Source organism: Amblyomma americanum, chromosome 1 (genome assembly GCF_052857255.1).
Source record: "Amblyomma americanum isolate KBUSLIRL-KWMA chromosome 1, ASM5285725v1, whole genome shotgun sequence".
In the NCBI taxonomy this organism is placed as follows: Eukaryota; Metazoa; Arthropoda; class Arachnida; order Ixodida; family Ixodidae; genus Amblyomma; species Amblyomma americanum.
The window spans coordinates 195,916,604-195,943,079 of NC_135497.1; the positions used below are offsets into that span (position 1 = coordinate 195,916,604).

A 26,476-nucleotide genomic window follows, 5' to 3' on the forward strand; every position below is an offset into this window, starting at 1 on the left:
CCAAAGACTTTATACTTTTTAAAAATATTTTTGTGTAAAGGCCACAATTTGTCACCTGAAGGCTCAGTGCCGCAGTAGAAAGAGAATGTAAGAGATATGTTGCATCACCACAGTTATTTAAAATTCAACGGCAGTTCCAGTGGATAAGAGATGCCATTATAAATTTTTAGGGGGATGTATTCAGTACCTCAGGGCCCTCCTTGTTGAGGGCCTGTTATCGGGATTTTTCTTTTTCTCGGTCAAGGGAGCCCCGCCGCCGTTGCGGCAGAGGCGAGCTCTGACTTGTATCCATCGCCTCAGTGGAGGCGCTGGAGTTACGCGGGGAACCCGCGGGCAGGGGGGTGGTGGACTTCTCCCGAACGGGGGAAGCCTTGCGGGCTGCCGACTTGGTGGCCGGCGGGCCCGTTTGCGGGGGTGGCATAGCAGCTTTCGCTGCATTTGCCAGGGGCGCGGATGGCCCTGCCTCAACCTCACTTAGTGTGAGCTGGGCAGATGCCGAAGGCCGCTGTGATGCGCCGCGCCCGCGCACCACGTCGGCGAAGTTTGTGTGAGGAGTGATGGAGAAAGTGCCATGTGACATCGCATAACGCCTTCTTGCTTCTTTAAATGTGATATTATCTTTTGTCTTTATTGTAATTATTTCCTTTTCTTTCTTCCAGGCAGGACAAGACCTTGAATAAGCAGCGTGGTCGCCTTCGCAGTTTGCACAGCGTGGCGCGGCATCGCAGTCGTCTGATTGGTGGTCATTTGAGGCACATTTAGCACAGGTGCTGCGGCCGCGGCAGCTTTGTGAGCCGTGACCGAACTTCTGGCATTTGAAACAGCGTCTAGGGTTGGGGATATAAGGGCGAACGGAGATTTTTCCAGACCCTACCTCGATTGACTCGGGCAGGGTGCAACAGGCAAACGTCAGGAGGAGGTGTTTTGTTGGAATTTCTTTGTTGTCTTTGCGGATTGTAATTCTATGGACGTTGGTTACATTTTGTGGGGAAAGTCCTTCAAACATCTCTTCCTCTGTTAGGTGCAGAAAGTCATTGTCTGAGATGACACCACGCACTGTGTTCAATGATCTGTGTGTTGTGACAGAGACAGGAATATCGCCAAAAGTTTAAATGTTTGCAAGCTTTGATATTTGAGTAATGTCGAGCAGTTCGAGCAGGATGTCGCCACTAGCCAACTTTGTGACTTTGTACTGAGCGCCCAATATTTGTAAGAACCCATGAAACAAGGAACGGGGATATTTGTCTGGCTGGCTTTTCTGTTTCTTTACTGTGGACGATGTGGTACTTCGGAAAAGATGTTTTCTTTTTGTTGAAAAACTGGGATGTAACATCGGTCCGCCCCCTTTTCAGACGGTGATCATTAGTAAGCAGGGAGGAAGCCATAAAAAATTTTGTTCTTCGGTCATGGTGCCAGCCACCCGCCATGGAGCCCAACAAGGGGACTGGACAGGAACTTTAAAACAAGCCCTGCCCACGCCAGCTTTACACCACTGCTATAACCAAATATGACGCAACTCAGGGTGGTTGGCCACACAAGGTTAACCCTCGCCGCCTATGAAAAGTGAAAAAAACTGAGAAGGGAGGAAGAGACAGGAAAGTTCCAAGAAAAATGATAGGAAAGTGAAAGACGGAGGGGAGGACAGGAAAAAACGACTGCCGATTTCCCTCGGTCGGGTCAGGCCGGAGGTGCCGTCTACAGGAAGCTGGGGCCAAAGTGGTGTGTTGCCTCCACCGAGGGGCCTTAAAGGTCCAAACGCTCGGCATCGGCTCTACCACCAGGTTCCCCTTTTCCCCGGACACGGCGATGCCACGCACGGCGAAGCGCGGGTGCTCGGGTACGTGGTGATGCACAGTTCACCACCATCCCCCTGCGGGGATGTCCCTGCGGATGTTCGGGAACCCGTGGTGTCGCCACTCACCAACGCCTGCAAGCTGCAGACGCCCCCCTGCGGGGAGCCTAAAAAACGAAATCTGCTCCGGGACCCGATGGGATCACAAACACGATCTTCAGAAACCTCGACGACGCATCAATCTCAGCGTTAACAGAATACGCGAACAAGGTATGGGATACCGGGAGCCTTTCGCAAGCGTGGAAAAAGGCAAACGTAGTCCTCATACCTAAACCAGGCAAACCACACAAATTAGAAAACCTAAGACCCATCTCGTTAACCTCGTGCGTGGGCAAACTTATGGAACACGTAGTACAGACGAGACTAACCAAACACATGGAAAAAGAGGACCTCTGGCCACACGAAATGGTAGGTTTCAGACCAGGCCTCTGCACACAGGATGCTATGCTCAGACTTAAATACGACATCCTCAATCAAAGCACCAAGGACACAAAGGCCATCCTAAGCCTAGACCTAACCAAAGCCTTTGATAACTTAAAGCACGACGCAGTACTCGTAGGAGAGAAAACATACAATTACATCAAAGACTTTCTATCAAACAGAGAAATAATCATGAAATTACAGGACATTGAATCCCTCACAACCAAACTAGGGAGCAAGTGCACCCCTCAGGGCTCCGTCCTATCCCCGTTTCTGTTCAACATAGCATTGAGAGCACTCCCTCTCAATATTAAACAGAATTCAACACCTGAAGTTCAGCATGCACGCTGATGACATAAGTCTTCGGATCAATAAGGGCAGCAAGGCGGAGATGAACAGAAGTTGCAAGCTGCCGCAGACGGGATGGTTAAATGCACGCAGACAGAGGTCTATCCTGCTACCAGGAAAAATTGGAATTTTTCAACTACCATCCGAGAAAAAAGAAAGAAGTAGACATAAAAATTATGGTAGAAAACACTCTCGTTCTGATAGTAGACGAAATAAGTATCCTTGGAATGTTCATTCAAGCACGCCAGCGATGGCCTATGCTTACTTTCCACGCTTCTTCTTGGTGCAGTTAGTCGGACTTTGGGGCTTGCAGCTGTTGGAGCCCTCCAGCCACCGTGTCCCGTGCCCAGCATACACCTTCGAGTCAGGTCCTGGTGCAACACTATTACTTTCCGGGCGTCCTGCGGTGCAGCCTTTCCGGTCTTCAAATCACCTGTTCGGCGACAGCGCATCTCGTCCTGCGCAGCTTGTGCAAGACCACAGACCGTATCTACAAGCATCATATGGCTTTCCCTGAGCCATCTGAACATCGGAACCACCCCTGTACATTCTGCGCATGTGTGGAATTCTGTTAAAAAGCCAGCGCGGAGCGGCGCGCCCTTCAGTGGACTCGGCAGCACGCCAGCGATGGCCTGTGCTTACTTTCCACGCTTCTTCTTGGTGCAGGTAAGGAACCCGTATTCCCTTTACTCTAAGCAAAGTAGCCACCGTGCGATCTTGGTGCTGCCGGGCCCTCGGTGTTTTTGCTCTAATATGTGTGACTGTGCGCATATGATGTTAAAGTTTCTCATGCTAGCCGGTGATATTGAATCAAATCCCGGTCCTGACGAAAAGATTCGTAGTGTTATGAAAGAGCTGCAATCTGGGCAGACGGTAATACTAGAGCAATCAAAGTGAACTGAAATGAAACTGGTCGATCATGATAAAACATTTAGCGAAATTAAGGCGCGACTAGATAAAACTGAGACAGTTTCTACTGGTATTGATGACATGCAGAAGGAATTAGAAAAACTGCATGAGAGCAGCACTGAAAATATCGCACATATCAATGTACTGTCTGCCCGGATAAAGGAGGCAGAAAACCGATCTAGACGAAATAATCTTGTTTTCTATGGCATCGAAGATAAAAATAAACATGGCCTGATTCTGAGAACGTCATCATATCACATTGCAATCAGTATTTAGATATCCAGATACAACCCCGTGAAGTTGAGCGTGCTCATCGTATTGGGTCTTTCCAAACTGGCAAACGCATGCCTATAATCGTGAGGCTTGCTCACTTCAAAGTTAAAGAGCAAGTCCTGTCTTCCGCTCGGAAATTTAAAGATACAGGGTGTGCCGTCGCTCAAGATCTCTCTCCAAGGACGCGCGCCTTGCCCAGAAACGCCTCATTGAGTTTGGAAAGGCCCAAAAACTGCGTTACAAGTTGCGACATGAAAAAAAAACATACTATTTCGGCCACACTTCCAACCAGGTCGTTGAGGAATACTCGTAGCCATTATTAAAACCAAAATGTAAACTGCGTTCGCAGAACCGTCACCCTTTATTTCTGCTTGCTAATATTCGGAATGTTATTCCCAAGCGTGATTCCTTGTGCAGTCTAATAGGTTCATCTTCATGCGATGTCTTGCTATTAACCGAAACGTGGCTTAACATATCCGTTCATAATATCGAGATTCTTTCGCTCCTCTCAGATTTCGAAATATTCCGAAAGGATAGACCCGATGATGTCCACGGTGTGGGCGTACTAATAGTCACTAAACGGGATCTGCATTGCTCACTTATCAACCTTTCATCACAACTGGAAATGATTTGGCTTGAATGCGTTGCTACGCACCCGATCACCCTCATCGGTATTTGCTGTAGGCCTCCTAGGGCTAATAGTTCTTTCCCCCTTTATTTCACGACGGCTTGAATACTTTACCGAAAACATATCGAAACAGTCCTGTTCTTCTGTTTGGTTATTTTGATTTTCCCACCATAGATTCGTTTGACCCTGCCTCTTCATTATTTCAACGTAGCCTGGCTAGCGACTTCTTAAACACGTACATGTATAACATTTGGCTTAACGCAGCTCATCACTGATGCCACACGCGTTACTGATCACTCGTCTAACGTTTTAGATCTCGTATTAACTACGCATCCTGTTAGCGGACCTTCCGATGCGCGGCGAGCGCGCGCACCGGAAAAAGAGCGCAGTTGTCCGGCAACCCTGGGCGAGCAGGCGGCTAGCAACCCTGGGGGAGGAAGACGAGAGACGCAAGATGGACGCTGGACCATACGCACCCATGTAATCGCTCTGAACTTAACCTTGTTAATAAACAGTTTGAAAAATTAAGAAGGCATCCTGCGGTTAGTTCGCGCCCCAACACAAAGATAGCCTACAAATCAGAAGTGGGATTACCGCCTCCGAAAGCCTGGAGCAACGGGAAAAAGGCAACCGCAACGACGCTGACTACGTGAAGACGGCACCGGTGAGCCTCCTTCCAATACTCTGATTCCTCGAAGTGAAGCGGTCAGCTAGCAGCAACTCCTACAGAATCGCCATGTCCCAAGACAGGGAAATAATCAAGTCGCTGACGACGCTCACCGAACAACTAGCCCACGTACAGCTGTTGGCAGCCCAAAACCAAGGCAACGCACAAAGGTTACAGCAATGCCGGACTTGTCGGCATCCATTCCCGCCTTCTCGGGCAGGCACCGCCATTGCGGGGACCGGAGCGAGAGAGAGAGAGCAAAGGAGTGGATATCGAATGTCAAGATGGTGGCGGGGCAGGCCGGTTGGAGGGACGGTGTCGTTTTCGCGGTTGCAGCGTCGAAGCTCAGCGGGACTGCCTTGAAGTGGCACAGAGCAAGGGGGAAGCAGCTGGAGATCTGGGAGAAATGGGCGGAGGAGCTCCAGAAGGTCTTTCCCGACGACGAGAGAAACCCGCTTTACCGCTCCGAAAGAATGCTCCGCCGTACGCAAGGTCCATGCGAGTCCGTTGTCGACTATTTTTTCGACAAGATTTACCTCTGCACAAAGTGCGATATCAAGGAGGACACTTCGCAATGGAAGAATTTGATCATTGCGGGCTTGCAGAATGCAAACCACGCTGCGATACTGCGGCTTAAAGCAACAAGCTTCACTACATCCTTCGAGCTGCTTGAGGCGGCAAAAAGCCTCGAAGCAGGGGAGGTAGCCTACCTTAATTAGCTCCCGTGGAAGCCACCGGCCACCAAGCCAGGGCGGAAGCAAGCGTGTGTCGGCCACACCAGAAGGCGTGGAAACGAAGCCGAAGCAGATCGCGTACGGTAGCGCTGAAAGGGCCACAGAACCGAAATGTTACAGATGCCGGAAATACGGTCACGTTGTTAAAGACTGTCTGATGCCTGTTCACCGCACCAACAATGAAACCACAAAGCCGGAGGCTGAACAGCCATCACAATACTTGCCTGCGTCATCGAGTAGCGAGCTACCCAACATCAAGTACGTAAAGACTGCGGTGGTCAACCAGAGGAGCTATGATGCGCTCGTCGACACCGGAAGTTCAGTCTGCACGATCAAGGCATCCGACGCCATGGGTTGTTGCTCTTGCTTCGAAGAAGACAACCTGGAGTTGTATGGATTTCGCCAAAGCCCTGTCAAATGCCTTTCAAGATTCAGAACAGCAATAGACATATATGACGTGAAAGGCGAATACGTCATGCTTCATGTCGTGCCGGACACAGCCCAGCACTTCTCGGTAATCATTGGTCATACGTGGACGGAGTTGCCTAACATCGCTTATGTCAAGGTAGACGACACCTTCAAGATCATGGAGAAGAGAGACGATACATTCGGGCATCTCGAACCCTTCAGCCAAAACCAAGCCATAAAAATCACGACAAAGAACGACGTAGCCCTCGAGCCACGTTCAGTGAATTTCATCATGTCAAGTGCAGACCTTGAAGGAGAGACTGACGTCCTGTACCAGCGAAAGGGTACGATTACTGGAAGCGTGTTTCATGTTGCCAGCAAGCAGCTCAGTGTACCTGTGGCAAACACTTCCAACTGCGAGAAGGTCCTGAAGAAAGGGACGAGCCTTGGTCGAGTAGAAGAAGTAAATATAGACACGGCTAAGCTCAGTACAACAAGCGAAACAACGGAAGTGAAAACGGCAACTGCGGATCCGATTCACGAGAAGGATGTTGCAACAGGCAACGACGTGACGACGAAGGAACGTCAAGACCTACTCAAACTCCTCAACCAACACCGCGAGTGCTTCGCAACGAATATTGAGGAGCTAGGCTGCACCAACCTCATTGAAATGGACATTGTCCTGAAGGAAGTACGCCGGTTTCTTCTAGACCCTACCGAACAAGCAAAGAAGAGCGTGAAACTATACAGAAAATTGTCAGCGAGTGCATGGAAGGCCGCAGTAATTGTGACGGAGTCACGGTCACCTTACGCAAGCCCTGTACTTCTCGTGTGCAAGAAAAACGGCGAACCGAGACTTGTAGTCGATTATCGGAAGCTGAATACACAAACAGTCAAGGACAAGTACCCCTTGCCACTAATTGATGGCGCTAGCGAGCAACTCGAAAGAAGCAAGCTCTTCACAACGCTTGACCTTGCGCACGGCTTTCTTCAGGTCCCTTAGAAGGAATCTGCAAAAGAGAAGACCGCCTTTGTGACCCCAGACGGAACATAGAAGTTTGAAAGACTCATTTTTGGACTTTCGAATGGACCGACAGAGTTCCAGCGCCTTATGAACACAGCTCTGGGAAATCTCCGTAATACTATAGCAGTATGCTACTTCGATGACATCCTTGTACCTGCGAAAAATTTTGAAGAGATGCTAGAAAGGCTGACGAAAGTGTTTCGAGCTCTCCGCGACGCAGGACTGACACTCCGACTTTCAAAGTGTAGATTCGCAGATCACCGAGTCGAGTACCTGGGCTTCGTCATCGGTGAAGGCGGCGTGAGACCGGGAACTGACAAAGAGCAATCGATGAGTTCTCAGTGCCGAAAGACCTTCATGAAGTCAAGAGGCTTCTCGGGCTCACCAACTTCTTCAGACGCTTTGTCCCGCGTTACGCAGCGCTGAGCGAGCCGCTGAGTCGGTTAACTCGAAAAGACGAGGCATTTCACTGGGACCAGGATCAGGAGGACGCATTTCAGGCCCTGAAGAGCGCATTGACATCACATCCTGTGCTGAGGCGAGAACAGAGGTGCACACCGACGCCTGTGCTAACGGGTTGGCGGGCATTCTTCTGCAAGCGGACGAGAATGACGTCCTACACCCCGTCTACTACGTCAGCAAAAGGACCAGCCCAGCTGAGAGGTTCTACCATTCGAGTAAGTTAGAGCTGCTGGCAATAGTGTGGACCATCGAGAGATTGAGAATGTTCTTGATTGGAATCGAGTTCACCCTTGTGACTGACTGTCCGGCTCTAATCTACCTGAACGCCACAAAGACGCTCAAGCCGCAGATAGCCAGATGATTTTACATGCTTCAGGAGTATACCTTCGACATACGCCATCGACCAGGTTCGTAGATGGGGCACGTTGACGCAATGAGCCGCGCTGCAGTTGAAGACCCAAGCGATCCGTGGGATAATGTCATCGCCGACAAGCTGGACGTGTGGATGACAATCAGTTTGCTCGACCAAGCTTTGATAATTCAGAGGTCAGGCGAAGAAATTCATCGAATAGCTATCACTCTAGAGAAAAAGTCACGCGATCGAACTGCAGAAGAACGCGCCTTGGCACAGAACTTCGTGCTGAAGGAGGGACTACTGTTTCGCGAAACAGAGGCAAACGGCAAGAAAAAGTTGCTCTACGTTATGCCTAAGTCCATGCGAAAAAGCCTTTGTGTTAAATTTCACGACTTGGAAGGTCACTTCGGGCTTGATCGGACAATCGCAAAGATCAGTGAAACACACTGGTTCCCAGGGATGCGCAGGTACGTTCGTGAGCACATCAGACGGTGCTTTGAGTGCCTGATCTGCAAGGTGCCAAGTGGCAAGGAAAAGGGACTCCTGCACCACATCCCTCCTGGGCGGCGACCGTTCGAGACCATTCATGCATCCCCGCAGGGGGGCGTCTGCAGCTTGCAGGCGTTGGTGAGTGGCGACACCACGGGTTCCCGAGCATCCGCAGGGACTTCCCCACAAGGGGATGATGGTGAACAGTGCATCACCACGGACCCGAGCACCCACGCCTAGCCGTGTGTGGCATCGCCGTGTCCGGGGGAAAGGGGATCCTGGTGGTTGAGCCGATGCCGAGCGTTTGTACTTCAAAGGCTCCTCAGCGGAGGCAATACACTCACTTCACTACACTTTCATTTCACTTTGGCCCCAGCTTCCTGTAGACGGCACCTCCAGCCTGACCCGACCGGGGGAAATCGGCAGTCGCCTTTTCCTGTCCTCCTCTCTATCTTTTACTTTCCTATCTTCTTTGTGACTACTGTCCTGTCTCCTCCTCATTTCCCGGTTTTTTTTCCTTTCTCATGGGCGGCTAGGGTTAACCTTGTGTGGCGAACTACCCTGGGTTTCGTCATGTTTGGTTATAGTTCAGGTGTACAGCTGGCGTGGACAGGACTTGCGTGCAAGTTGCTGTCCCGTCCCCTTGTTGGGCTCCGTGGTGGGTGGCTGGCACCGTGACTGAAAAACTTATTTTTTTATGGCTCCCCTCCATTCCAAACCTGATCGCTCTCTAAAAAGAGGCCGGAACGATGAAGATTTTTTTCAAAAAAGAAAAGTGTCATTCCCAAAATTTCATGTCATTCATAGCAAAGCTGAAGAACAAGCAAGACTGATTTCCCCATTCCTGGTTGCAAAGTGCCTGACAGATACCTTGGGCTTTGGGTACAATGTATCAAAAATGGCTAGTGGCGACTTACTGCTCGAACTACGTGACACCGTCCAGCACTCGAAACTTGCAAACATTGTAACTATAGGGGAGATTCCTGTCTCCATCACGTCACACCGATCCTTGAACACAGTCCGAGGCGTCATATCAGAAATTGATTTTGTTCACCTCTCTGAAAAAGAAACGCTTGAAGGCCTTGCCGGCCAAGATGTCATAAATGTTCAGCGTATAAATATCCGGAAGGATAACAATGAAATAGATACGAAACACATGATCCTCACTTTCAACACCAGCACACTACCTGAAAGCATTGAAGTCGGATACCTGAAAATAAATGTGAGGCTATATATACCCAACCCACGCAGATGTTTCAATTGCCAGAGGTTCGGCCACGGCTCACAGAGTTGGCGCGGCCGCAAAACTTGCGCGAAATGCTCGTCGAAGGACCACCAGTCAGATGAATGTGTTGCTGCCCCGCGGTGCACAAATTGTGAGGGAGAATGCTGCATATTCCAGGGCTTGTCCGTCCTGAAAGAAAGAAAAAGAAATAATTACCCTGAAAACCGCTGAAAACATTTCTTTCAAGGAAGCAAGAAGGCGATACAACGAAACAAACCGATTCTCCTTCACTGCAAAAACAAACTTCGCCGATGTGGTGCGTGGGCGCGGCGCATCACACCAGGCTTCGGCACCTGTCCAGGCCGCACGCAGTGGGCCTATGGCAGGGCTATCCGCGCCCCCTGGTGGAGTAGCTGATACTACTCCGCCAACCCCAAAGCAGGCTGCGCAGACCCCCGGGTCAGCGGGCCTCAAGGCCTCTTCCCACTGGTCGAGGTCTAAAGCCCCAACTCGATGGGCACATCCTACGCGTACGCGCAGAGCGCCTGTGCGCCCAGCGCCGCGTCGCTACGGGCGTCGCAAGTGGTGTGCACCTCCATAGCCTGTCGCTGACTCGCGCTCGTGCGCGCACTAGCACGTTGTTGCTAGACCTTATAGATTGGAACTGGCCAAAACAGTTAGACTGCCACTTGAAATCTTTAGATTTTGAAAGTAGCAAGGCAAGTTATGTAATATATAAACTGAACTGCAGTTTTAATAGTAGCTTTTCATTCAAACTGGCACGTATTTCAGTGCTTATCGCGGAGAGATTTCCACCGCTTCTGAATGTGGTAAACGTTATCTGCGTGATTGAAACATGAGGAATCTTAAGAACATTACAATCATGAAGTGCTCGTCATGAGCAATGTGCCTGCTTACCTTCACATGGTGTTCCCGGCATTATTTCCGCCGCCACCTCCTTCCAGGACGCTGCCGTAACGAGCTTATTCTTGTGGTGTTTGTGGCTGGCAAGCCACAGCGAGCGGCGCCTCTCAACAGCAGCGATTAATTTTTCATTGCTTATTATGTACGACATGTTTGCACAAGGGGCTGTCGCAGCTCGTTTACAAAAAAAAAAATCTGTCGGCGCGCCACGGAGGCCCATTACGGATATAGCGGGAACTGTGCCCTCTCATTGGCCACAAACCAGCGAGCCACTTCCGGCGCGTGCGCCAGCGCGCCGCCAGGGCCGAAAATAACTGACATGACCAGATATCTAGCAACGCGCGCGCCTGCGCGCGTGTCTCGCTTTGCGCATGCGCAGACAGGATCCAGCGTACGCCCGTGCGCGTAGGCGCTCAGCCGGTACGCGTAGGATGCGTCCATCGAGTTGGGGCTTAACTCAAATGTCAGCGTGCGTCCTGCACGGTCGTCCAGTGCCTCTGCTGAGGCGATGGATACGACCCAGGGCAGCCCCGTGCCATCCACATCGGACGGACGGCGGAGGTCTTTGGATCGATCAAAAAAATGTGAGGCGCCGAGTGACGGCGCCTAATCATAGTTAATCTAATTTTATCTGAACACACGCACTCAACATCAAGATGGCTTTCATAATACACTGGAACTGCAGAGGTCTCGTAAATAACTATAACCACTTAAAATACATTTTAAACACAATTTCCCCTGTTGCTTTATGTGTGCAGGAAACCAATCTAGGCCCTCAGCATACAAAGGTGCTAAAGAAGTATACTGTCTTCCGCCGTGACCGAGAGGGGGCGAGCAGACTCTCGGGAGGCGTAGGCATCATTGTGCAACCAGGAGTAGCAGCTAGCGAGATCAAACTGAAAACTAGGTTCGAAGCCGTAGCAGCCACCGTGGTTGGTTACAAAACCATTACAATTTGTAGCGTATATCTCCAACCACATCTCGAAGACAGCATGAATTAGAGTACCTTTTAGAACAGTTACCGGAGCCATACTTGATATTTGGCGATTTTAATGCACACTCTTGTTTCTGGGGCAGTGAGAAAACCGATAGCAGAGGTCAGGTTATTGAGGATTTTATACTATCCAACAATATTTGTTTATTGAACACCGGTAAACCTAATTATTGCTCCCCTAGTTCAGGAAAAATGAGCGTTTTATATTTGTCCTTTAGCTCTCCATCAGTTTTTTAGCGATTTTAAATGGGATGTTTTAGACAACCCGTATGGAAGCGATCATCTTCCTCTTGAAATATGCCTGTCATCCCCCCCCCCCCCCCCAGTCACCCAGACAAAACCACTGTGTTGGAAGCTCAATTTAGCTGACTGGCAGGTTTTTAGAACAGTAGCCACGTTAGAAAATATTACGTTAGAAAATTTTAATGTAAATGAAATAAATGAAAAGTTCACAAATTGTATTCTTGCTGCCGCACACTTGGCTATCCCCCAATCTTCAGGAATAGTACAACGCAACCATAAAGTGTGATGGACACGAGATTGCAAAGAAGCAAAAAAAACAACAAAATAAAGCTTGGGGTATATTTCGCCGACAACCCACGCAGGAGAACTTTATAAACTTTAAAAAAGCAAAAGCAAAAGCGCGGTACATACGTCGAAATGTCGAAAAATCATCCTGGCAGCGTTTAATTTCCTCGATAAACAGCCAAGTCACTTCGAAAAAAAATGTGGGAGGCAGTACACAAAACGGATGGTCGCTACTCTCCATTCACAGTTCCTCTTCTGACCGCCCCTGGCGTACAGACAAATATAAAAGAACAGGCAGACATATTGGCTGAACATTTTTCCACTATCTAGTTCCTCTAACTATACAGAATCATTTTTGAAATATAAAAACACAGCCGAAAAAGAAAGGCTGCCGATAAAGGGCAGTGCACATGAAGCATATAATAGCCCAATTACACTACAAGAAATTAACAGCCTACTTTCTTCTGGTAAACAGACTGCGCCAGGACCAGATGAAGTCCATTACGAAATGCTTGCCCATCTGTCCGAACACGCTGTAGACTCGCTTCTGAAATTTATTTAACAAAATATGGTTATAAGGAGAGATTCCAGAGGCATGGAAAAAAGCCATTATTGTACCGTTGTTGAAGCCGGGAAAAGTACCTACCTCCCCTGGCAATTACAGGCCTATAGCCCTAACAAGCGTACTTGCCAAATCCTTCGAAAGCGTCCTTAACATTAGATTAATGTTCATATTACAATCCCGTGACCTTCTTGACATCCATCAGTGTGGGTTTAAAAAGGCGCGCTCTACAACCGACCATCTATTCCGCCTAGGGAACACAGTCCGAGAAGCATTTATAAACAAGCAACACTGCCTTGCGGTCTTTTTCGATTTAGAGAAAGCCTATGATACCCCATGGAGGTTTGGCATACTGCGGTACCTTGGAGACCTCGGAATCCGCGGTAGAATGCTGAAATGCTTGAGTGACTTTTTGACCAACCGTTCATTTCAAGTACGCCTGGGTGCCACTCTTTCTAAGAATTTCATTCAAGAGAACAGCGTGCCTCAGAGGTGCATTTTAAGCACCACGCTTTTTATAGTAAAAATGAATTCCCTAGCAAAAATAATTCCAAAGTCTATCATGTATTCAGTCTACGTCGACGATCTCCAGATTACTTGCACATCCTCTAGCGTTACATCGTGCGAGAGGCAAATACAGATGACAGTAAATAAATTAACATGGGCAGACAAAAATGGTTTCAAGTTTTCTACGCAAAAGTCAGTAGCTGTTCTTTTCTCGCTTAGAAGAGGACTGCACACTGATCCCTCCCTGTATTTAAACGAAGTCGCAATACCAATTAAATATGAGCACAAATTTCTAGGAATAACTTATGACAAAAAGCTCACATTCCTACCACACATAAACATACTCAAAAATAAAGCTTCTAAATCTCTGAATATACTAAAGTACTTTCACGAAAACACTGGGGTTCTGATAGGACTTGTCTTTTACAGATTCATCGCTCTGTAGTACGTTCTACATTAGATTACAGATGCATAGTTTATGGATCAGTGAGGCAATCGTACCTTAAACGGCTAGATCTAGTAAACAATTTAGGCTTGCGTCTTTCCACCGGTGCATACAGGACGTCACCGATAAACAGTATTTATGTGGAAACCAACGAACCATCACTTACAGAGAGAAGAACCATGCTCAAATGCTCGTACGTTTTAAAAATCCGTTCACTACCTAAACATATCTGTCACCAAATAGTCACAAAGTGCCCATCTAGAACACTATTTAACAACAAACCATTAGCTGTAAGGCCACTTTTCCTGCGTTTTGAAGATATGTGCAAAACCCTCGGCGTAATGGGTGCATTACCTGGCATTGCTCCAAGACGTGGTCCACTGCCTCTATGGTTCAATTTTCCTGCAACCTGTGACCTCACTCTTGCATATTTCCGTAAAAAACTAACTCCGCAGCAACATACAATACAAGAATTCCGTGCCCTTGAAGAAAAATACAGTAGTTTTACAGAATTTTATACTGATGAATCAAAAACAGATAGTTGCGTAGGAAGCGCTGTGGTGCGAGGGAATTCAGAGGAAATAGTAAGACTACCACAGTGTTCCTCCATCTTCACCGCGGAGTGCTACGCAGTATGTGTGGCCATAGAAAAAATACTAAGTGAGAACCTCAAAAATGCGATATTTACACAGACTCCTTAAGTGTACTTACAGCTCTCCATTCTAAAAATGCAAGCTCCCCTCTGCTTGGTTACATCCTACATAACATAGTAACTGCCACAGCTCAATAACAACATATACAACTGTGGTGGGTCCCGAGTCATGTGGGAATAAAAGGCAATGAGAGAGCAGATGTGTGTGCTGCTAAAGCTCGTGGCAAGGAAATAAAGTAAATATACCGTTTAATGATTGCATGAAATTAGTAGCAAGGAAACTGCGAAAAAAATGGTAGTCATGTCGGTTTGGAAAAATGCTGTAAATAATAAACTACACGTGGTAAAACCAGTTTTAGGTGAATTTAAGTCGTGTGTGCACCAAGAAAATTTCAAGGAAGTGATCTTTGCCGTCTCCGAATAGGCCACACGCACCTTACGCACAACTTCCTAGTAACAAAACAAGACAAACCTGCTTGCCAAGAGTGCGGAGATGAACTCACGGTTAACCACATTTGATTCTCTTGTGTGGAACTGGAAGAATTAAGAAAAAACATATTTGACTAAATTTCATATTAAATGCATTCCTTTTCATCCCGCACTAATTTCAGGAGATGATGCAATTGTTGATATATCATGTGTTTATAGCTTTCTTAACGAAACGGCATTTCTCAAGAGATTAAATTTTTTACCCACTGGTTTGTTTGAATTTTAGTACACCTCAACCACTTTCTCATGCCTGAGAAGAAAGCCTGAGAATGCCTGAGAAGAAGAAAGAATTTTGAGTTGGTTGGGAGCCTCGATATTCTTGCGCAGCCAAGGAAAGCTACTGAGGTTACCCTGCCCTCTTTAAAGCTTTTACTTGTAGCCATTTCTAAAATTTGTGTATGTGTTCACTGGGTAATATTAACGTTTGAGGGCCTCTAGAGCAGGGATGATTCTAACATTTCTATAATAATCAACAAAAGACTTTTCCTATACCTTGTTCTTGGCGCATGATGGAATCAGTTACCTATGTGCCATACAACACAACGCAACACACAACACACACACACACCCATTCATGCAGATCACCTGGGCCAATTTGTGAGAAGAAAAAAGGGAAACAAGTACATCTTTGTCGTCATCGACAACCTGACAAAGTATGTGAAGCTCTTCCTTTCACGAGACACATCGGCAAAAAGTGTGATCAAGTCTTGTGAGGACTTCACCTTGAGTCACGGTCTGCCGGAAAGGATAACAACCGACCGAGGAACGAGCTTCCCATCAAAAGCATTTGAAGAATTTTGCAAAGCCACGGGTATCCAGCACGTGCTGAACTCAACGAGACACCCTCGCGCGAACGGTCAAGTTGAGAGGGTCAACCGAACCCTTGCTCCGACCATCATGACCACAATGGACGGAAACGACCAGCGAGAATGGGACATTGGATTAAAGGGTGTCGAAGCTTTTCTCAACACGTCCTACAACAAGAGCACTGGAAGGGCTCCGTTCGAGGTGCTTTATGGCTACAACCCGAAATTTCACGACGCAGCGTTGCGTGAGATTGCAGAAACAGAAGATAATGTCGCCTGGACGAATCCAGAACAGCTTCAAGCTGAAGTGCGAACGCGTATACTGGATTCTCAGGCAAAGTACAAGAAATGGTTCAACATGCGTCACTGCAGTGGAGATGCGCTGAAGGCTGGCGACGTAGTCGTCATGCGATGTGCGCCCGAGAACACCGGCGAGCCTACAAAGACGCGGCCTCGCTACAAAGGGCCGCTGGTTGTCACCGAAGTTAAACCTAACGACACGTATGGAGTCTCGGCACTGAAGGGGACACGAAGCAAGCACTACGCAACAACGGCTCACATCAGTTCGCTAAAAACATGGTCTGCACGTCGTACAAAGACGTTGAAGACTTCGAGGAGCCTTTGGACGAAAGCGAGGGCGCTTCTGATGCCAGAGTGGCCGAAAGTTAGCGGACCTTCCGATGCGCGGCGAGCGCACGCAGCGGAAAAAGCGCAGTTGTCCGGCAACCCTGGGCGAGCAAGCGGCTAGCAACCTTAGGGAGGAAGACGGGAGACGCAAGATGGACGCTGGACCGTACGCACCCATGTAATCGCTCTAAACTATAGTGTACTAGAATACTCTCTAGTGGCGCGAGCGGCGAGGCGCAGGCGAGCCGTTTTCTAACAGACGCCATGAGATGGCGCCACCGCAACTTTTCATAGGCACAGGAATTCGCGTAGTTTTGAAAAGGTCGTCTGTCATCTTGCGTTTTTCATCTCATTTACTAATAAGAATCGCTCATTTATTACTTTTTGCTGTTCTCCGCCTGTCAGTTACAGTGACTAGGCTTGTTAATTATTGAAACGCGTCCGAAAACCACGTACCTAAGCAAGGATACAACATTCCTACTGTCGCGTCGTCTGCTAAACTCCGACTTGCAGAGTGATTTTTGGCGCAAAACACCATCGCAGAATGACAAGCGGTCAGCATGACATACAGAGCAAATTATTTGCGCGACCATTGCTGTGGTTTGAAGATCAAGACCCGAAAGACTCACAGCCATTTATTGTTCACACACTTTCAGAAGTAAACCGTTTAAGCTAAATATTATGCGGCATTTTGAGCTCATATATGGCTCAGAGAAGTCAATGGTCTTCTAAATATGATCGATTTGCCGCTATGGTGTGAGTTTTGGTGTTGTTTTTGATGTAGTAATAATTATAAAATTGATGTCACAGCTATGTACACATGAACATCATATGAAGCTTTTATTTACAACTGACTTCAGTGCAGAAAATGATCAGAAAAAAATCTTGTTTGCAAAATCCACAACTTCCCTGCCATTGCCTTGTTCAGCACCTACTCAATTTAAGGTGCTTTGACGCCTGCCGCTTGCTGTCGCTGGCTCGATTAATGCTCTTCGTGAAAAAATGCAGACGAGTAGTTAGGTAAAATGCAGTTATTTCTGCAGCTATGGTATGAGCGTGCTCAGGGCATCCAAGCTTAGTTTGCTGCTTTTGCTTAGCAAGGTCCAAAACATCAAGCACACTTTCAGAGTGCAGCTCTGAAAGGCTAAAGCAGGTTGTGAATGACTCTTCGAGGTCAGCCACAAATTTAAACAACTTGCTTGAAGGGTAAAGTAACCCACCTTGTCCTTTAAACGGACAAGCTCGGCCATGTTTAAATTGTCCGCTGCCTCCTTGGTGAGCAAAAGAAGGTTAAGACACCTTTCACAACCCGTTTTTAGAACGCATTTTCGCGCGACGTAACCAGCAATGTAAAAGGTTAGCCTGCAGTCGCTTGATGCCACAACAATGGAAGAATGGTCAGGCACAGCTTTTGTGAGCAGGGCGTCGGCTGCATCCAAGTTTCCGGCATCGAGAAATCTGTCAATGAGTTTCTCCCTCCCAGTGCAAGTGTCCTGCTCACCAGCATCTGCATTCAAGAGTGAACTTAAAACAGCAGGCTCGCAGTTTCCTCTTGACACAGAGTGTGCAAGATTGCTGAAGCTGAGACAGTTCACTGTAGCAATGAACTGCTGAGGTGTAGGATGAGTACTGCATCCCGATGACTGTCTGACGATGCCAAAAAGATGTTCCACGGGGTCTTGGCTCACCCTGCTTGTCATTACATACTTGAAACCAATGTGTTGAGTCAAGTACTTCAACAGCGACAAGGTACTGCATAGAGTTACACGCAGTCCAGTTACTGTGGACTGGCTTAGAAAGCCCCGCTGCCCATTTGCGTGGCGTTCCCACTCTGACAGAAACGACAGAAAAGAATTCATCTTGTCGGCCGATGCAGAGTTGGGACGCAGTGCTTCAGCTGGAAAGCGTGACGTCATGACTTGTATAACACCATGAATGATCCTGCAAGAGCCGGTGCGGCAGCCTGGCGCAAAACAGTGGGAATCAGTTCTTCTTTTCGCCATAACTTCGTTAAATTCCCTGACACTGATGCTACATAGTTGCTGCTCACTGCTATCCCTACTTAACAGCAAGATACGAACGCTAAAGTAAAATTAACTGCGTGACAGCGCGCGCGCGAAGCGAGCTAAATCACACACCGCATTGCCATGTGCTGCCAACGCGCGCGCCGGAGGCTAGGAAAAGGCGCAGCAGCGCCCCTGGCGGCCGTCAGTGTCAACTCGCTTCAGCCGAGCTGGCCCCAGCAGTCACCGGTCGCGCCACTAGGAAGTATTCTAGTTCACTATACTCTAAACTTAACCTTGTTAATAAACAGTTTGAATAAGGCATCCTGCCGTTAATTCGCGCCCCAACACAAAGATAGCCTACAATCCTGATAACTTTACTCCTATCACCACGTTGCGCGGTTTGAGCGACCATCTGACGATACATACTTGTTTTTATTGCAAAGAAACAAAAAATCGAAAAACACTAACGCTTTGTGAAAAAGGGGACTACGTCAGCATGAATCGCGAATTATCAGAATACTTCGACACGTTCGCAGCTAACTTTTCACGGAATTCTCTCGAGTCTAACTGGTTGCGTTTCAAAACAGAGATGCATCGACATACACGCGTGTACATTCCCACCATTACAATAACTGAAAGAATAACGCCATCAAGGTTTAATTTTGGTTTTTTCCACTACTTAACCATCCATGCTGCAGGCTAACCCGCCGCGATTTTTGAAAACTGTCAGCCCTTATCAACGTAATGAGATCACACTTAATAATAGTTCTGAATCTCTGACTCCTAGCACTGAGGTTGCAGATTGTCTAAACTCAGCATTTAGTTCGATTTTTACTAATGAACCACATGACAGTTTTCCTGATCCGCCATACTTTACGCATCCTCTCATGCAAACATCACATTTGATCCCATCGGCATTGTCAAAATGATTGCATCACTGAAAAACTCGTCAACCACCGGTGTGGACGGTATAAACGAAAAAGTTCTGAAAAATACTAAACATACGTGTAGCCTTTTCTTATCACTTATATTCCAGGAATCACTCAACACCGGTTCACTTGCACATGACTGGCAGGTGGGCAAGGTCATCCCAGTCTTCAAGAAAGGAAGCCGATCATCACCGCGTAACTACCGCCCAATTTCCATAACAAGAGTATCTTGTAAAATAATGGAACATGTATTATACTCGCATATTGCTAACTTCCTAAGTTCCGCCAATTTTAACAGCGTTAGCTCTTACTCATCACGTTTCGAGATTTCGTGGGGTCGGCTACCACCCTTGATCACAGCGCCATCTGTGGCAGCAACTACTCATCACGTTTAGAGATTCCGTGAGGTCTTCTACCGGATGGATGGAAGGTACGAGCGTCCCCTTTGAAACGAGGTGATGGCAGTTACCACCATGCTCAGCTTTCTTTCCTTTTATTTTTGTTTAAATGTGTTTTAATCTATTAAAATTCGCCGTTTTCTTTAAATACGTCTTCCTACACTTTAAAACTTATGTCACCTCTCTGCTTTTGAGCCACCAATCCTCCAATCGCTTTTTGCTAATTTCAACCGCAGATTTATTTGCATTACTATTGTTATATCTAAACCCTAGGTCCTCAGGAAGAGTGGCTGTGCCTGCATCGACATCACGATGGATGCCATCACATTTTAGTACGAGGTGTTCTATTGTTTCTACAGATTTACCACACACAACACATGTCATCTTCGTTTCTTTTTATATCTGCGCGTTCTAAGACACCCTGGCCTAGCTTCAAAGAGGAGGGCACGGCCTCTTGAGTTATCATGAACCCCTTCCTTCCTGATCTGCTGTTTCCAGTATCGATATAGTTCTACATTATGCTTCCTTTCCTTCGAATTTATCCAATTTTTACCTTCCGCGTTTTTAACCCGTTGTTTAATGTTCTGTCTTTCTCCGGCATCGTATCTGGCATACTTACTGGTTAGCCTCCTAGTTCTTTTCCGACATTCTGAGTCAACGCTCTTTCTGTATAGGTATTTAAATACCTTAGCTGCCCACCTGTTATCGTTCAATTTCCTCAGGCGTTCTTCGTATAGTATTTTACTCTGAGCTTCCCGTGCTTCGAACGATGTCCAGCCCATATCCCCCTGCACTGCCTCCTTCGTGGTTTACCCGTGGGCACATATAGTGCTAATCTTCCAACAGCGCTCTGATTTACTTCTAATCTAGACTAAGTTTCTGCCCTTAAGCACAGAACCGCATTCCCAAAAGTAAGCCCCGGCGCCATTATTCCTTTCCACATACCTCTCAGCCCTTCATACCTATTGTACCCCCACAATGCCCAATGTTTCATTATTCCGGCATCCCTTCACGTTTTTGTTATGAGAGACTGCTCGTGCTTTTCCGTGTACATATGCCCTTAATTTACCCGTACCCCGAGATATTTGTATTTGGCCATTCGGGGTATTTCATGGTCTTGTATTGTAAGCTCCTGATCAGTTGTACCGTTGAAAACCATAACACCTGACTTAGTTGCGCTAAAACTGAAACCTAGACTGTCTCCTTCGTCTCTACAACAATTCACCGAAGTTTGCAAATCTTCCTGGCTATCTGCTAACAGTACAATATCGTCCGCATACATTAAACCCGGTGGTCGTTGCTCAACAACCGTTCCGCCTAATCTGTACGACAGGTTAAAACCTAGAGTGCTTCCTTGTAGCCTTCTTTCCATACTTATCATATAAAGCATGAACAGCAGCGGTGATAGAGAACACCCTTGCCTTAATCCTTTGTGTACCTCGACAGTTGTCGTACTCATGATTCCTTTCCATGTTATTTCCATGTTATTTCATGTTATTTCCATGTTGGCCGGCGATTATCTGTTGGCTTGTTGTCGCTGAGCTGTACAAACTGTCAGGACATCCACCGGCTCGCGGCACGCATCCCGCAGCCAGTACGTATTGAGTGGGTCCCACGGGATCTGCTGACCTATCAAAGCCAGGCAGATTTAGCGACCCGCCTTGCGAATGCAAACTCATCACCGCCTCGGCTCATTCATTTGGACAATTTTACCCTCCTTTCATCAAGAAAGGAGTGAGTGAGTGAATAAACTTTATTGTTCTAATAAAGGAGTCTTGCTGCTTGCCCGAAGATTGCCGATGTCTTCCAGGCTGAGCGTGGTTGGCGCCCCTAGTCCAAGGCACCGCTGTCCCTGGCCATCCGGCATGCGTGGCTCACTAGGTCTCTTTGGACCTTGAGCTGGCTGCTGGTTAGCCGGTCCTCCCACTGCTCCGCATTTGGCTCTTTGTTACCACGGAAGGCTACATTGTGTATGCATTCCCATGTGATATGATACAGCGTGGGGGTTGCCCCGCACCACGGACATGTATCCCTATACTGCTTCGGATACATCTTATGTAGAATGTGAATGTTGTGGAAGGCTGCTGTTTGGAGTCTTCTCCAACAAGTCGCTTCATATTGTGTTAGCAGATGATGTGGCTGGGATATTTGCGTCTTCTGCCTTTGATGAGGTTGAGGATTGCTGCGTACGTGAGCTCTACCGTTATCTCCGGGCCGTCCGAGGCGTTTGACGCACCAGCTCGGATAGTAAGCTCGCGAGCTATAGCTTGTCCGCCTTCAGATTGCCTTCGACTCCGGCGTGTCCTGGTACCCAGTAGATCCTATGTTGGATCTTTTCGTTGGTTCGCTGCTTTTTCAAGAGAATCCTTAGTGCTTCTTGTTGATTCTTCCTACCATGTAGCGTCTGCACGCTTCTTGGGAATCTGTTATGATTGTGAGAGATTTGTTGGTGCGATAACCCTCGGCTGCCGCTAGAGCTACGGCGATCTCCTCTGCCTCAGTTATCGCCCCATCTCTCGTGGATGCGCCACTGATGAGGCCACCCTTCTTTTTTGTGACAACCGATACCGTTTTCTTGATGCTTTGGCTACGAGTCCACGGGTACAGAGTGGCGTCAGTGTAGACTGCCTGATCTTGTGTGGCTATCTTCGCCTCTACGTATTCAGCCCTTGCCTGTCTTCTGGCTGCGTGTAGATTTGGGTCCATATTCCTGGGTATAGGGCTAACCTGGTAGGTTCGACGTATTTCGTCTGGGATGTTTGCCGATCTATCCTCTATGTCCAGGACCCCCTTATAGTTCAGCCTTCTTAGGAGGGCCCTCCCTGTTGCCGAGTTCCTTAGCCTTTGTATCTGTGACATGACTTGTGCCCTGCTTAACTCGTCGAACGTGTTGTGCAGCCCCAGTTCTGCCAGCTTGTCGTTCGACGTGTTTCTGTGTAAGCCCAAAGCTGTCTTGTAGTCTCCTTTGATTAGGATCTCTGCCTGATTTTCTTCACTTGTCAGCATGCTGTGATATGGAAGTAAGTTATTTTGCTGATGACTAGGCTGTTCATTAGCTTTAGCGTGTCGCCTTCCTTCATGCCGTATCTTCTGGATGATACTCTGGTTATCATACGGCAAACTTGTTCCGTTGACTTTTTAAGGAGGCCAATCGTGTGGTTGCATTTGCCGTTGCTCTGTAGCCACATGCCTAAAACTCGCATGATCTCTCTTTCCGGGATGATCTTGCCCTCGAGCTTTATCTCTATTCTTGCATCCGTAGGCTTCTTTCCTATCCTAAGGATTTCCGATTTTTCAGTTGAGCAGGCTAAACCCCTTTTCTTGATATATTGCTCAACACAAGTCGCTGCTTCTTGCATTTGTTGTTCCATCTGCCCCAGAGATCCCTGGTTCGACCATACAGTTATGTCGTCCGCATATATGTCATGTCTTATGCCTGGGATGCTTTCCAATTTTCTTGCCAGGCCAATCATGGTTAGGTTGAAAAGGATTGGCGATATGACCGAGCCCTGCGGCGTGCCTTTGTTTGGAGTGTCTATGGTCTCGCTTCTTATATCTCCCAAGCCCACTGTGGCCATTCTTCCTGTCAAGAAAGATCTTACGTAGTCGTGGACTCTCTTCCCGCAGTTGGTGTTGTTGATGCCTTCCGTTATAGCCGCATGGCTGACATTGTCGAAAGCCACTTTGATGTCGAGTGCCATAATTAGATTTTCTCCTTGTTGCGGGGCATTGGCAATGACCTCGTGTTTGAGTTGTAGCAGGATGTCCTGCGTTGACAGGTTTGCCCTGTACCCAAACATGCTATGAGGATACAGCTCGTTATCCTCTAGATAGTTTTGAATTCTTTTGGTCACAATTCTTTCGTAGAGCTTGCCGAGGCAAGATGTGAGTGAGATGGGCCTCAGGTTCTCTATGTGTAATTTCTTCCCAGGCTTGGGAATCATTACAACCATAGAGTGCTTCCATTCCTTGGGCACCAGTCCTGCCTCCAATTGCTTGTTTAGATAGGTAGTGAGCTGCTCGATTGCCTCATCACCCAGGTTGCGGATTAGAGAGTTCTTAACTTTGTCTTCTCCAGCTGCCGTGTTTCTTTTGATGGATCTAATTTCAGCGTATACCTCTTCTCTGGTGGTTGGCCTGTCTAGCTCCGGGTTATCTTTGCCCTTATAGCTCTCTTGATAGGCCGCGGGTTTGCCTTGACCATAGCACTTGGTACTGACTGCTTTAAGCAGCTATTCAACTGTTCCTTCGTGCTGGTGGACAAGCCGGTGAATGGCTTTGCTGCATTCCGTCTTTGTCATGGTGGGATCCATTAGACTCTTTAGAATCCTCCACGTTTTAGCCGTGCTCAACGTGCCGTTAAGTGAGTTGCTGAATTGCTCCCAATTTTGTCTTGCTAGCTGCATCGCGTATTCCTTCGCCTTTGCTGTAATTTCGGCGATCCTCTTCTTTAACTTCCTATTCCACTGTTGCTTTTTCCATCTTTTCATGAGGCCTTGTCTTGCCTCCCACATCTTAATTAGTCTCGAATCTATCTCTGGTGTAGTCTCTGATCTATCTATTTCCTTTGTATACAGCTCTTGCGCTTGACTTAGCTGTTGGGTCCATTCCTCGATTGAGGTGATCTCCCCTTTGATCTGTTTACATTTCTTGCGGAAATTATCCCAATCCGTGACTTTGGCCACGCCAATTTTTCTTTTGACATGTTTGGCCTCTATCGTGGTCTTGACTATGTGGTGATCGCTGCCCAGGTTCTCTAAGAGATTTGTCCACTCTGCCTGCGTTCCTCGGACGAAGGTCAAGTCTGGGCATATGTCTACACTGACGCTATTTCCGATGCGGGTGGGTTGATTTTCGTCCGTGAGGAGGGTGCACCCTATGAGCTCCGCCGCTTCGTTTACTCTTACACCTTTCCTTTCTCCAATTTGGTACCCCCACTTTGGATCCCTCGCATTGAAGTCTCCAGCTATGATGAGGATGTTATCCTTAGCCATCTTGCTTATCCCTTTGAAGAGTGCTGAAATCTCCATCCTTCTGGCTTGGGGGGCTGTATAAGTTGACGACGAAGGTGCTCTTTGCCTTCAGCTTGCGTTTCGGTATTACTTCTGTTATCGTGTGTTCGATTTTTGTGTCCGGAATCTCTCCGTGATCTATTGTAATTAGCTTCTTATTAATGAGGGTTGCTATTCTGCCATTCTCTTGGCATGTGTAACCCTTGAGTGCCGGTGTAGTTATTTCCTGCAGTAGGATTCAATCTGGCGGCGTTCCCTGTGTATAAATGATTTGTTGCAGGAGTCCTTGTTTCTTTTTACAGCCTTTACAGTTCCACTGCCAAACGTTTAATTGGTTTTGTCCAGCCAGGATAGTTCGTTGGGGGTGTTGCTTGAGTTTTCGGTGCCGAATCTTCTTTCGTTGTATAGCCTATCCCTGGCTTCACTCATTCTTTTCTGTGTGTTTTGATTTTTTATGTAGCTCCGGATGTATTGTATGTCCTGATCGTGAGCTGCCTGTTTTAGCATTAGCTGCTCTATTTGTTTGCTCTGTTGTTCTTGTACCTGCTTGAATTGCTGCATAGCCTGTACTAGCGGTTTTAGCTGTTCTGCTATGCTGGGTTCTTTGGATTGTTGGGGCCTATGTTCTGGGACCGGTGGTGATTTGGGGGGGGGGGGGGGGGCTGCCTTCTCTTAGCATCTGTACCTCCCTTCTAAGCTCTTCTATCTCTCTTAGTAGCTGCCTGTTAATCATTTCTAGTTCCCTATCTTTCCTCGCCTGCGGAGACAGTGATTTAGGAGGACCCGCTTCCCAGCTCACCTTGGTTCCGCTTTTCTTCTTTTGCTGTGGTGCTGCGCCTTGTTTTTCCGGCTGCTTCCCCATGGGTGGATATGAGTCATCTCTCTTCTCTCCTCGGGATTCGCCCTTGGTTCCTTCCTGGTGGCCCTTGCTTCTGCTTCTGGATCTTTCGTCGGAGCTGCTTTTGTTGTGGTCTTCTCTTTCCGAGCTGAACCATCTTTGTCTTCGGTTGCGACTCCGACTTCTTCTCGGTTGTCCCATGGCTCTTCTGTTGCTGATATGTTGCCGACTCCTCAGGTCCTCTTTGGTTTTCAGTCGTTTCTTGCAGTCGCTGCTGCCTGTGAGGTGGGCTTCTCCGCATATCATGCACTTGATCTGGCATTCGTGTTCTGCCGCCGGGTTCCTGGCTCCGCATTGCCTGCAGGTTCTTGCTTCTGGCGTGGGGCAGACGTCAGAGCGGTGTCCTTGCTGGCCGCAGACGAAGCAGCATTGTCTAGTTGGTCTGTACGGGTATGTCTTATGCTCCACGGTATCGACTATCACCCATTTCGGTATAAAGGGTCCGTCGAAAGTGATGAGAGCTGTTCGGCTTCTTCCCAGAATTCTTGCTGCTAGGATTTCCACTCCTTTGGTCTGGACTCGGAGATTTTCATCCAGTTCTTCCGGTGTAAGACCTATTGGAAGACCGTGAATCACTGCTCTTTTGACTTCCTCCGGCATTGCCACGTATGTTTGAACTTCGTACCTTGTTCCCTCGAAGGTCAGCTGGTTGATCTTTCTAATGTTGTCTGCTGTCTCTTCTTCCGCTACGCTGGCTATGATGATGTTAGATCCTGGTCTCAGCCTGGTCAGAAAGCTTCCTCTTCTAATCTTCCCGCCGCCTGCCTCGAACTCCTCCGGCGGCGCACACGTGCTATCATCCCTCCGTGTGCGGTAACCCTCCCCCGCGATCTTACCCGTGCAGAGGAGATTGCACTTAGGAGGATCCGGGTCGTGGTTGCCCTCACACCAGCCATCACTCGGAA

The 26,476-nt window shown here is 47.8% G+C and overlaps 1 protein-coding gene across 1 annotated transcript; it reads left to right on the top strand.

The window, feature by feature from the left end:
* Window positions 1–5,988: 5,988 nt before the first annotated feature.
* Window positions 5,989–7,242, top strand: LOC144115349 (uncharacterized). The gene has a single exon (XM_077649703.1). It carries the CDS (start codon window positions 5,989–5,991, stop codon window positions 7,240–7,242), a length of 1,254 nt encoding a protein of 417 aa, XP_077505829.1.
* The last annotated feature ends 19,234 nt before the right edge of the window (window positions 7,243–26,476 follow it).